Source organism: Oncorhynchus keta, chromosome 4, assembly GCF_023373465.1.
Source record: "Oncorhynchus keta strain PuntledgeMale-10-30-2019 chromosome 4, Oket_V2, whole genome shotgun sequence".
In the NCBI taxonomy this organism is placed as follows: Eukaryota; Metazoa; Chordata; class Actinopteri; order Salmoniformes; family Salmonidae; genus Oncorhynchus; species Oncorhynchus keta.
In genome coordinates, this window is record NC_068424.1 from 43,769,289 (window position 1) to 43,782,529 (window position 13,241).

General features: G+C 40.3%; 2 protein-coding genes across 8 annotated transcripts in view; both read left to right on the forward strand.

Moving 5' to 3' along the window:
• The first annotated feature begins 1,007 nt into the window (after positions 1-1,007).
• Positions 1,008-2,693, forward strand: LOC118375112 (lysozyme g-like). 2 transcript variants are annotated; one of them, XM_035761619.2, is made up of 5 exons: positions 1,008-1,307; positions 1,476-1,559; positions 1,701-1,897; positions 2,108-2,246; positions 2,367-2,693. In XM_035761619.2, the coding sequence occupies exons 1-5, from the start codon at positions 1,304-1,306 to the stop codon at positions 2,498-2,500; spliced, it is 558 nt and encodes a 185-aa protein (XP_035617512.1). In that variant the 5' UTR covers positions 1,008-1,303; the 3' UTR covers positions 2,501-2,693. The 2 variants fall into 2 exon arrangements, with proteins under 2 accessions (XP_035617512.1, XP_035617503.1); XM_035761610.2 differs by having other exon boundaries at positions 1,009-1,307; positions 1,431-1,559.
• A 3,133-nt stretch (positions 2,694-5,826) lies between these two features.
• Positions 5,827-13,241, forward strand: part of LOC118375130 (CRACD-like protein) — a 33,798-nt gene continuing 26,383 nt past the window's right edge. For 2 of the 6 annotated variants that reach the window (XM_035761638.2, XM_052507060.1), the window contains exons 1-2: positions 9,315-9,500; positions 9,822-9,886. Coding sequence is in view for 1 of the 6 variants with exons in the window: in XM_052507058.1 (XP_052363018.1) it covers positions 11,270-11,304 (35 nt within the window). In the remaining 5 variants the exon portion in view is untranslated. Of the gene's footprint in view, positions 5,989-9,313; positions 9,501-9,821; positions 9,887-11,024; positions 11,305-13,241 lie in introns of those variants that run through there. The other 4 variants (XM_052507055.1, XM_052507058.1, XM_052507068.1 and 1 more) reach the window with 3 other exon arrangements.

The following is a 13,241-nucleotide window of genomic DNA, read 5'->3' on the forward strand; positions in this document are numbered from 1 at the left end:
CATCTCTAGAGAGACCTGAAAATAGCTGAGCAGCTAAAAAATAGTTTTTGCTTTGTCATTATGGTTTATTGTGTGTAGATTTATGAGGGGAAAACATATTTAATCCTTTTTTAGAATAAGGCTGTAATGTAAGAAAATGTAGAAAAAGTGAAGGGGTCTGAATACTTCCGAATGCACTAATAACTCAGTGTCACACACATCTACAACTCATCCATTGTGTTTGCTTCTCCTATTTATGTCAAATGCAGTTGGCTCCCCTCCACCCATTTCCCGGCAGCAACCCCACAACCAATGTTCCCTCTAATTTTCTTCAGCACTGAGCAAATGTCAGGTCTGCTGAGTGCAAACTTGAACGTTGTGAAAATTCTGTACCCGCTTTAAAATACAGTTTGAACTGTGGCCAAGTAGACTACTGTAGCTATTTGATCATAATGTAGTCCTACAGTGCCAGTGTGGCCTACCATAAAAAAAATAATGTAGAAAATGCATTCCATAACATTGTAACATGGAAATAGCTGCTCTATCATTCAGCCTACAGCAGTCAATGGGTGGTGTTCAATATAGGCCTACATTACATAACATGTTTGAAAAAAACTTGCAGGCCTTGACATGAACCTGTTTATCCACTTGTCCTTCAGACAAGGAGGTGACTGAAAAGTTATTGTGTTGTTTGATGCAAGAAAACACTTTACAAAATAAAATGCATTATTATTCCCATGCCATTATTAGGAGAATCATCAAATGATGGTATTTTTATTTTATTTTTTATTTTACCTTTATTTAACCAGGCAAGTCAGTTAAGAACATATTCTTATTTTCAATGACGGCCTGGGAACAGTGGGTTAACTGCCTGTTCAGGGGCAGAACGACAGATTTGTACCTTGTCAGCTCGGGGTTTTTTTTTGAACTCGCAACCTTCCGGTTACTAGTCCAACGCTCTAACCACTAGGCTACGCTGCTGCCGTCCTCTGCCTATTGGCTCAAAACACAATATAATCACACTGTATTCCGATGTCTTCTGCCTACAACAACATCTCTTGCATAGTTCGTTTTGTTTCAGGAATGTTGCATTGAAGGTGGATAATACTGCATTGATTCGATCACAATTGCCACAGTAAAGGGAAACAGGGAAAACTCTAGAAAGTTGAGAAATTCAATCTCGTGCTTCTTTTTCTCAGGGAGCTGATATTTTTTCTGCACTTTCTGCGTCAGTCCCCACATTGCTCAACCACAACTGTCACGTGCAATAGATCCGTCTGAGGAACTTTCATTTACAGGAAATCACCAAGCGAAAGACATCAACATGGGTGAGCTCTGTTCAACTGTATGATCATTTGTAATCATAAAACTATATTTATTTCACATAGATTATTTTAGAAGGGCACCAGCTAAAGTAACCTATGGTATCTGTATTTGTCTAATTCGGATAGGAGTTGGAGTTGGAATTGGTGGATTCATTACATTCTTGACTTTAGCCTCTTGTTTTGGAGACATTACAAAGGTTGACAGCAGTGGGGCCTCAGAGATAACCGCTAGACAAGACAAGCTAACTGTCCAAGGTATGTGAGTGACCGGTATTCAGAACCTTCCAATAATCAATAGTAATACATCCATCGACTCTATATAATTTTATAGGAAAGAAATGACATGCAAAGTTAAGATTTTATATTTATTTTACTATCAATCCTAATCCTCTAAAGGGGTGGATGCCTCTCATAAACTGGCTGAGCATGACCTGGTGAGGATGAACAAGTACAAGAAGCTCATCACCAGGGTGGGGCAGAAGCATGGCCTGGACCCAGCTATCATCGCTGGCATCATCTCCAGAGAGTCCCGGGCTGGGGCAGTGCTGGACCATGGCTGGGGAGATCATGGAAATGGCTTTGGGCTCATGCAGGTTGGTTGGCAGTTAGTTGGCACAAGATTTGTGTATATGTATCGTTGATTGTGTGTGAGAAAGAGGAAGCAGAACTTACCAAGGTGATTTCTGTTGAAATCTGAGAAGTTTAATAGCATCTTCCCCTTCCTCTTTTAGATTGTACTACAGGCTATTTTTATAATGCAATAGAAGTGGTGTGATTTATTTCTAAATATTTTCTTTTCATAGGTTGACAAGCGCTACCACAAGATAGTGGGGACATGGGACAGTGAGGAGCATATCAGTCAAGGCAGTGAGATTCTCAATGAGTTTATCCGAAGGATCCAGGCTAAATTCCCTGCATGGCCCAAGGAGCACCAGCTGAAAGGTGCCGTATTGCTCACCCACCTTTTTACTCTGTAGTTTGATAGAAGGCGAGGAGTTACATGTTTGTTATGTATGCAAATGCATGGATACCATGGCAAAAACATATTGTACATCTTTTCAGGGGGAATTTCAGCCTACAATGCTGGGGACAAAAATGTCCGCACCTATGAGCGAATGGACGTGGGCACCACTGGGGGTGACTATTCCAATGATGTTGTTGCCAGATCTCAATGGTTCAAAAGACAGGGTTATTGAAGACTCTCTTCATTATATTACTCCAGTCTTTGATTCTACCTATGTTGAAAATATTCAGTACGTGTTTTGGAATAAATCAAAGCAATACAATTACTTATCTGAATAAATCAAAGCAGTAAAATGTCTTCTATTTTCTGAATAAATCAAAGCAGTGAAATACATTCTATTTCTAAATACATGAAATGAAATGTCATTGTGTGGTCACTGGTCAACATTATTGTTTATATTTTAAGCAAACATCCTCTAATGCAGTGGTTCCCAAACTTTTTATAGTCCAATACCCCTTCAAACATTCAACCTCCAGCTGTGTACCCCCACCAGGGTCAGCGCACTCTCAAATGTTGTTTTTCTGCCATCATTGTAAGCCTGCCACACACACACACGTATATGATACATTTATTAAACATACGAATGAGAGTGTGAGTTTTTGGCACAACCCGGATCGTGGGAAGTGACAAAGAGCTCTTATAGGACCAGGACACAAATAATAATATAATAACAATAATCAATAATTTTGCACTTTATTTAACCATCTTACATATAAACCCTTAATTATTCATTGAAAATGATAAATAACTAACCACAGGTTAATGAGAAGGGTGTGCTTGAAAGGATGCATATAACTGCAATGTTGGGTTGTATTGGAGAGAGTCTCAGTCTTAAATCATTTTCCACCCACAGTCTGCCTGTATTTCGTTTTCATGCTAGTGAGGGCCGAGAATCCCCTCTCACATAGGTACGTGGTTGCAAAGGTCATCAGTGTCTTAACAGCGCGATTTGCCAAGGCAGGATACTCTGATAATCTGGCAGTGGCTTTTGATAAAATTAAATTTTCACAGAACCGCTTGTTGCAATTTCGATGAGGCTCTCTTGTTCAGATATCGGTAAGTGGACTGGCGGCAGGGAATGAAAGGGATAACGAATCCAGTTGTTTGTCTCAACCGTTTCGGGAAAGTACCGTCTTAATTGCGCACCCAACTCACTCAGGTGCTACGCTATATCACATTTGACACATTCCGTAAGCTTGAGTTCCTTTGCACACAAAAATAATCATACAATGATGGAAAGACCTGTGTTTTGTCCTTGTTAATGCAGACCTCAATTGTTTCCCGCACATTGAATATAATTGCCGAGAGACCCTGTAATCCTAGGTTCAGACCACTCAGGCGAGAAAAAACATCACCCAGATAGGCCAGTCGTGTGAGAAACTCGTCATCATGCAAGCGGTCAGACAAGTAAGCTCATCTCTCAATTTTTAAAAAAATGTGTCAATACTTTGCCCCTTGATAACCAGCACACTTCTGTATGTTGTAAGAGTGTTACATAATGTCCAAAATGTCTTTCAAGCTGTTAGGCATTCCCTTGGCAGCAAGAGCCTCTCAGTGCATGATGCAGTGTACCCAAGTGGCGTCGGGAGCAACTGCTTGCATGCGCGTTACCACTCCACTATTTCTTCCTGTCATGGCATTTGCACCATCAGTACAGATACCAACACATCTTGACCACCAAAGTCCATTTGATGTCACAAAGCTGTCAAGTACTTTAAAAATATCCTCTCCTGGTTTCCAGAAGAGGATGTCTTCCATAATTGACCCCCCCATAAACGTAACGGACATATACCAGGAGCCAGCCCAGGAGCTGTGCCAGGCCCATTACACCTGTTGACTCATCCAGCTGTAATGCATATAATTAACTTGCTTGTATGTGAAGCAGTAATTATTACAAAACCATGTCACCGATTCTTCCTGAAATAGTTATTTGATGAAGGCATTGTCTCAATCGTTTTTTGGCCTTACCCCTGAGCATTGTCCCAGACATATTTTTATTTTTCCTTTTACCGGAGATTCAAACTTGCAACCTTTCGGTTACTAGTCCAACGCTCTAACCACTAGGCTACCCTGCCGCGACAGGAGGAAGAATTAAGTCCTCCCCAATAGTATGGGGCTTGCCTGTCCTAGTCACTCGATAGCTCACCATATAAGACGCGTCTAGACCCTTCTAAATGAATTGTATATGTTGCTTTTATACATGTCTTACTACTCAAAAGTCATCTTAATACTCGCTTTAAAAACTCTTGTGGCCTATTTTTCAAATTGGCATGTTTTGTTTCTAAATGTCTGCGCAATTGTGAAGGTTTAATCGAGTTGTGAGATAGTACTTTTGCACATATAACACACTGTGGCTGAGGAAAGGCACTACTCCCAATGTAGTTCTCATCATATTTGTGCCTCTTCGATGGTCCAGCGTCCCTGTTTGCTGTTCAGTGCTTTCCCGGGTAAGGGGGCAGTAGCTCTTCGCCTGCATCAGATTCACATCTGTCAGTGTCCATACTAGCTGGGCTAACAACAAATGTAGAATTACTGATACTAGCATCTGATGTGCTTGTGGAAGCAGAACAACTTGTGTCGTCGACAGGTGCAAGTGTAGTAGTGCTGGTAGTAGCAGTAGAGCTGGTATGTGTATCTATGGACGCGGGTCTTACTTTAAAAAAAAAACATTTATCCATTTTCGAGCAAACGGAATAAGCAGCAGCTACGTTTGGCTACATACTGACCATTAGTGGAATTCCCATGGGAGAGTAACGGTTAATGTGATTGGATGTTCATTATTTGACTAGGCAAATTACCAGTATTTTATACTATGTTATTATTACGATGAACACAAGATGGTTTTATTTTATTTTTGGCAGTGAAACGAGGCTACTCCGGCGAGAACAAAACCTATCCCAAATGTATAGCAACATTAGAAAATATAAATGGCCTGTTTGAAAATGTGAAGAAAAAATGTTTTTCTATTTTTCACATTTTCATCTGGCGTACCCAAGACGGCATTGAGTACGCCAGTTTGTGAATACCTGTTCTAATACGTTAAAAAAGCTACCACTAGAGAGCATTGCTGCCCACAGATTTCCCCCTCAATTCTCAAAATTCTCCCCCAAAAGATTTGACTTTAATCTATGGACATAAAATGGTATTTGACCAGAAAATCGTTTTGAAAGATACATGTTGTTACAGAAATAACAATGGAATTGAGCTATAACACAAAGCCAATGGTGTATCATTGATCCGACTGCTGTAGTTGTAAAATTGGTTTCATTATTTTAGGGGTTTTGGTCAAGGACAGCAATATTGTATCCAATCAGGTGGTTCATTTTTCAGAGGGATCAAAGTATCCTACACCATACACTGAGCATATAAAGCAAAACATACCTAAATGGAGTTGATAAAAATACACCATCAATGTTAGCTTGGATTTAAAGTTGATCTTTATCTATAGATCTTTGAGAGCAACGTCTCAGTGAGTCAACTGGTGAACACAACTGTGTTACTTCCTCGCAGAGAAAGCATGCGCGGTCCTCTGGTGCTTCTGAAGGCTAGTTGAAGAAAGACACGAAACTTCAATGGGCGAGATCTAATCACCACAAAACGTATTTTTTACTTCATTGATGGATGTCTGCATACTTTAAAATATAGCGCCTAACTCAGTTTGTAAGTATCACTTTCTTTCATGACGAACTTACATAGATAGACATATTGTTTGATAAGATTCCAAATGGTTCGCACCAGTAGCTTTTTCTATGTTGCTTTTAGGGTTAGCAAAAAAAATGTTGAATTCAGATGGTGGTGGCCTCCAACTTTTCTTGGAAGATGTTACCTTAAACTGCTCTTCTTTATTACGGATACGACGTTGTTGAATTATACCCCTCACTTGAAGGAACTCCCACATAATCCGATGTGTTATCTTTAGCATAATGTGACACATCCTCTTCTTGAATTGATTTTGGTTACAAATATATTTTACTTATATTTAGTGTTTAAAGACAATTAGCTATTGCTTTCTTAAACATTTAGTCTGATTTTCAATGGCCTGCAGGCTATAATTGTCTTCTCCTCTTTGACAACACAGAAGGATAATAGTGATTGTGTTTACACTTTTTTAATAGGCTGTGGTTAAGATAGTCAATATTTTGTCCACATCAGTTGCTTATTCCCAGCAGCTATATGGTATGCTATATGCATCAATAACTTTACATAATTCCTTATTTGATGCACATACATCGATATACTTTATATCCCTGGTTTGGTGCAACGTAGAAAGGGGTTGACTTGAGCCAATGTGTGGATTTAAAACAAAGGAAATTGTCAAATCTGTCTGCAGATGTTCCAGGCACCAAATGCACGAGCTCCAACCTAGAGTTTTTCTTTATAAAGAAAATATCTATACCTATAGAATACCCAAATACTGTACCTATACGCATGTCAGCAGAACTGGGTGGCACTCTTATGGCAAATACATTGAAATTCCATCCTAGCGCTTTTAAAAAGTCATCTGATGATGCATGGTGTGTCCAGTCCAGTTCTGTTATTACAAATATCTGCAAATCTTGAAGAAATATACCATTGTATATCTCTTTATGATGGAATTATATAGTGACATCAAAGGATAAACGTGCTCAAATTTAGTCTCGCTGTGCCCTTTGGATTATTACAGCAGGTTATTGTACAACAAGTTTAATCTGAATTGTTCTTTACCATGAGTGTTTTTTTTATTACAATAATGCATAGCATTATATCCAAGCATAATGTCACAAAGTCTAACAGTGGTTAGTATAGTGGTCACAGTTGTCCGTAGCCTTGTAAACCACACACAGCTGACCAGTAGGGTGAACCAAATTGAGTCATAGCACTAATTACATGTTTTAAATGGGCCAACTGGGAAATGAGGATCCTGCGAAGAGCAAAACACTTAAAAAATTAAAGTCACAATTATTTGATTATCACCATGCAATTAAATCATTCAGATAAATGTATTCTCGCATGCCCTCACCACCCACACATACTCTGCAGCAAATTATTTGTAGTGTAAGAAATGCCTTATGAAAATGGTCCCAACTGTAGGTAAATGGCAGACTAGAGGGCCCTTTAGCAGTTTTATCAAGCAGTAAAACCCAGCAGGATCCCTTTTCATGTAGAGAGTGTGAGAACAGAGTGGGTCATTTCAAGGGTCAGCCCTGAAAGGTTTCCAGCACCATGAGAAGATAACCAAAGGCAGGCAGAGAGGAGGACTGTGTTGTTTTTGCTGTATACACATCCCTGTCTGTGACACATCCAGCCTCACCCTCGCACCCAGCTAGGGGTGCTCCCTAGCTCAGCTCTGGGGTATAATTTTTGGGTTATTTACAGTTCTGCATACATGGCCTTAATTAGAGTTTGGGCCAGAGAGCTCACTGCTCGCAGAAGATGTGTTCCAGATGTGAGCAGGAATTCCAAGCGCTTTGTAAAGAAAAGAAACAGAGCTCTGCAGGAGTTGACTAAAGAAACTTGAGTCAGAGCAAACTGTTGAGGGATTCGAGAGAACAGGGGAAAAGGGGCCTCTTGCTCAATCATGGGCACAGATTTAACTCGTCAGAATTCAGGTTTATATAAGTAACTATCTAGAGTTAAAAACAGCATGTTCTTTTACCCTACAGTATTTTGGTGAACCACAAAGTTCATGACAATCGGTGTGTTTTCAAGCACTGAGCACTCCTTACATTTGTTTTGCAAGTTCTCATAAATTAACTCCAATGTACATACTTTATACTCTATACATACTTTCTATACTTTCTCCATTATGAGCCAAGCAAGCAAGAGATTCTGTAGGGCCAGTGAAAAAAATAAGTTTCAGGAAATACCCCCCCAAAAATTCAAGGAGGAAAACTGACCGACATTCCTCCTATTTTTAAAAACCAGAGGGATATATGATAGATGTGTTTTTCAAATGTGTCCACATAGTTTGTATGAATGTAGATTTCTCATGCGTGAGATTCTACTCTGATGTAGTCTGTCTGGATGTTTGAATACCAAGATGAAAGCTGCTTGTGATTGCAATTGGTGTACAGTAGACATCTTAAAAGGCCCAGTGCACTCAAAAACACGACTCTTCAGACCACTCCCTGACAGTCCTAGCAAAATTCGCTGTTTGCTAAGAAGCCGTTTTTTTATTTGACAATTTTAATTTAAAACAATCACAGTAATGTATTTAATTGTGAACCAGAAATAGTTTGATATTGAGATCATTGGACCCTTTTCTTTTTCAAATAGGTTTTCTGGAAGTTTTGTATACTTTTTAGCCAGTACTCCCGAAAGTAGCGCCCAAGAAAGAAAAAGAGACCCTATAAATTGTATACAACGTCGTGGCGAAACTGCTCTCGAGCCCCCTGCAGTGCAGTCTCTTTACTCACCCCGCAACCGCATTTGACAATGCTGTGACGATCTGATCCCGCCTCCCACTTTAACTTTTCAACCTCATTGTACATCAGTCCACTTGACAATCAACATTTTCCTAATGTTCGGTTCTGGCTAGTACGGCAAGCAAGCGATTGTGATAATGTAATTTTATACAATGGAAAAGTTATAGGCCTACTTACAGGTAACTGCCAAAATAAAGGAAACACCAACATAAAGCGTCATAATAGGCTGTTGGGCCTCCAGAACAGTTTCAAACCACCTACAAATAGCGTTTGACATTGTGGGGACTAAAAATTGCCACAGTTGGTCAAATGTTCCGATCCTCACAAGAAAAAAACAAATTAAAACCTACACGTTAGCTCCTTTCAGACCCCTCTTTCAAAATGACAGCGGTCTCTTCTAGCCATGGTAGCCAACATAATGGGAAACTGGGAATTTTATACATGACCCTAAGCACGATGGGATGTTAATTGCTTAATTAACTCAGGAACAACACCCGTGTGGAAGCACCTGCTCTCATTTACACACGTGTTTCCTTTATTTTGGCAGTTACCTATATATATTAGCGTCAAATGTCCTACTCCTTGAAAGTCATTCATTGGTTATATATAGCATTTGCTTACGTGATGAATGATGATCGCAGACAATCAACTGCAGTGTTTGATTATTACCCCACATCATGGAATATCTGCGTGAACGTGTATAAGTACAAAAGGTGGACACGTTAAATTATTTTATTTGGATGGCTGGATGGTTGACACAACAGAAAGGTAGGCCGATGTGTTCTTGTCTAAAAAGTGGGTAAAAGTTTGCTTTAATGTGTGTTGTTGTGAATTGCGATCGGGATAAATAGATGGACCCACGCCTGGTAAAAAAAAACTTAGCCTATTGTGAAGTACTGTATATTCCAAAATTCACCAGCGGCACCATTTAGGAGCTAAGGGTTGTCGGCACAGTGTTTATGATCAGACCTGTATCTTCTAGTGTATTTGTGTGGCTATGATGTACAACGTCTTCTAGTTTGTAGAAAAATGCATTGAAAGAGAAATGCAGCTACTACCGAGGTTTTAATATCTAACTTCTCATTTCAGATGTTTTGTAACATCTGATGCATGGATTTGATCGACGCATTCAATATTTGTTTGCTCTTGTAATGGTAAGCGCATGCAGCCACTCATCCCACTTGCTCCAGAGAGCGTGTTCATAATTCATAACACGTCAGGAACGAGCGTGTAGGTCTAATACACTAAATGATGGCAGGATAGAATGTAAGGAGTCGTTGCATTTGTCCACTGGGAGAGGACTAGATCGTTTATGCATGTATGAGCTTTTGATTTACAAGTCGAGCCCAAAAAGGGAGGTTTAAAAAATGAGGTAGTTTTCAAATCTCCTGAAAGTGTCTTTAACAGACTGATAATCATACCCCCCCTCCCTCTCCCCCTCCTATTCCCTTGAAATGCCGGTTAGTGGAGTAAAAGTTATTTGGGTAGAAGTGCTGTGATCACTGTCTGTGGCCACAGTCTTCTAATGTGTTTACACTTAGGTCGAGGGAAATGTTTCATTTTGAAAAGGAGCCTCCAAGGTCTGGAGTTAATTAAACGTTTTGAGTTGATTGTTTACATGAACACATTCTTTATTCCCAGGAAAATGGGCCACTTGGTTTGTTCCGAGCAGATCTGGCCATTTTGTATGGTTGAATGCTGATCGAGCTTTACCAAATCCTTTCCCGGCTCTCACATAGGGTTGTTTATTTAGTTAACTTTCAGGCTCCCCTGACTTTGTGTAGCTGTTCAATTCACATTTGTATTGTTTTGCATGTTGGCATTCTGTAATAACATACTTATCTGAGAATTAGGCCTATTATCAAACCTGTTCATTAATAGCCCATATTGATTTTCTACTTAGTCATCCTTAGTCATATGACTTGACATCCCAACATGACTGGCAAAGGTTGAACCTAGAGGTTGAGATTTAGACACCCGTTGACTCCGGCTCAATGGCAAGGTGGCACTGTTTGTTGGGGTATGTTTGTTTTTCTGATGGGGGATGAGTGAGTTCCCAGCCAGGACAATCCCTACGACGCCCCTAGCTAATTATCAGAGACACGGGTCAGATCGGCTGGAAGTAAGCTGCCTGATTTGAGACAATAGCTGCAGGCTGCTGCTCGGGATTAAACTATGTAACTGGGAGGGAGTGGGAGGTGGATGGGGGTGGGAAGAGCAGCGTGGGGCGGGCTGTTAGTTCACACTCGTGTCCTCCCACTGTAGGCTAGTCACTGGGAGGGCAGGCAGCCTCCACTCAAAGATAGCACTGTGTCTTTATCTTTGTCTTGCCACCAGCTGCCCTTTCTGCTGTTCTGTCTTAATTCATGTGCATTAAGAAGGCGGGTGTTTGTGTAGTGGACTGGTGGCCTTCAACATTGCAGTTGGAGCATGCACAGGGACTTCCATGTGCCAGCACTCAGTCAAGCTGGTAAAGGATGTACTAAAGAGTGAATCTGCTGCCATTTATTTTGTTTGAGCATTCCCATCTAGAAACCATGGCTGGATTTTACGGCTGTTTGCGGGGGAAGAAGTAAGTGTGCTCTGCTTTTCTGGTTAGATATATCAGACCCTGGCAGGATATCAAACATATCGATCGCCAGAGCATTTGTCTGAATGGAACATAATCATTGGTTGTGCATGTGTCTTAGATAAGGGCTATAATTATTTTACTAATCCTAATATTAGGACACAGTAGGCCTGCATTGGTTTTGCAAGTCGTAGCATATGAAATAAATGGTTCATTTGAAACTAGCGTGGACTGGATTGTGAATAATCTGTATATGGGCTGTTTGTTTGCAGTGTCAGAGAACGATCTCTCCCTTTATCCTAGTTGTCAATGGCTTCTACATCCACAAAGTCTTAAACCCAGCCTATTTGTAAAATGTGTCTTAAAATTGTATTTTTAACCCTAAACTTAGCCACACTTCTAACCGTATGCCTAACCTTAAATTCAGACCAAAAAGCTAATTTTTGTTTTCATGATATAGCCAGTTTTGACTCTGTGGCAATAGAATCTAGTGGAAACCCTTTATCCTCCGTTCTCATGACATTTAAGACAATAAAAGCTTTATTGACCACTTGCTTAGTTAATTGAAAAATATGTGAGAGCCAGGCAGCCCTTTTGTTAACCTTGTGAACTGACTCACTTAACAGTAACTCCGCCTGAAAGGGATCAGTTATTCTCCCCCAGAGTGAGTAACTGACTGCTGCGGTTTATTCACATCCTTCCAACCCCACATCCCAAACACCCAATTCATGGTGTCAGCTGTCCCAACTAAGTTCCCCTTAGCAGCAGTCTGGCTAAGTACTTGCTTTCAGGTGACATCTTGTACACACACTGACTTAGAAATGGAGACCATATACAGTATGGATACCAAGCACAGTAGAGTACACAACATACCATCCTAAAGTAAACAACTCTGCTAAGATGTGTGGGACACCTGCACTCTTTCACATGGTGCTCTTTTACACAGTCTTCTCTGGACAGTTGACTCCTTCTTACCATTTCCAAATAGATCTGGTTTAATGCTAATACTCCCAAGTCAGTAAGAAGGGCTGTTTTGAACTGTGCTATCACCTAATGTTTTTTTTTCTATCCCTGTTGGATTAACAAACTAGATTAATGCTTGTGCACACACAATGTCTTTCTTGCCGTACGCCTTGTATTTGAGGCAGATGTGTATGCTAACCCTTTTGTTGGCAGGCGTCTAATTGTGTGAATGCACCCTTGATGCAACTTGTAAATTCATGATACCCATTTCGTAGTCCGACTTGGTCACTCCTTTTTAGTTTAGTACCGGAAGTAAAGAGAATTCCATGGTTTTGTGCCTCTGGTTCTAGACAAACATTAAGGTATGTGAGGTTTTACTCAACAGCTGAAATTACTTTGGTAAAGAAGAACTGTGCTGTGACAAGCTGACCAACCACTTTAGAAATACAGCCTTGTATGGGGGCTCCACCCATTTTTGAAAACTGTTCACTCAACATAGCAAATAAAGTTGGGTTCAACCTCAATAAAATAGACTACACTTCCTTTCATGATATCCTAAAATTCCACCCATTGGAAATACTATAGTAGTTCTTCCTTCCAGGCAGCTTTGCCCTGCAGTAGCCTTGTTTTGAATGTCCTGGTTACTGTACTTCTCTACTATGATTTATTGGATATCCTGTTTGGTTGTTGTGGCCCTCTTGACATGATACAAACACAGTTCAGTTCTGTGGAATAGATGGTTTCCTGCCCAGGGCTGAAAATGGACGCTAGGAAAATGATTGGGATCCGTTTGCCCGCATTGCATTCAGTATGAACATTTTATGTTGAGCTACTGGCCTAGTACACACACCACTAACTTTACTTGCACACAATCTATATCTGTCCTCAGTACTCCACAGGCTGTGTATAATTTAGCCTGCCAGAGAACTTTCTCACCAGTTGAAAGTATAAACTACCAAACAAAACGCCCAGTGTCA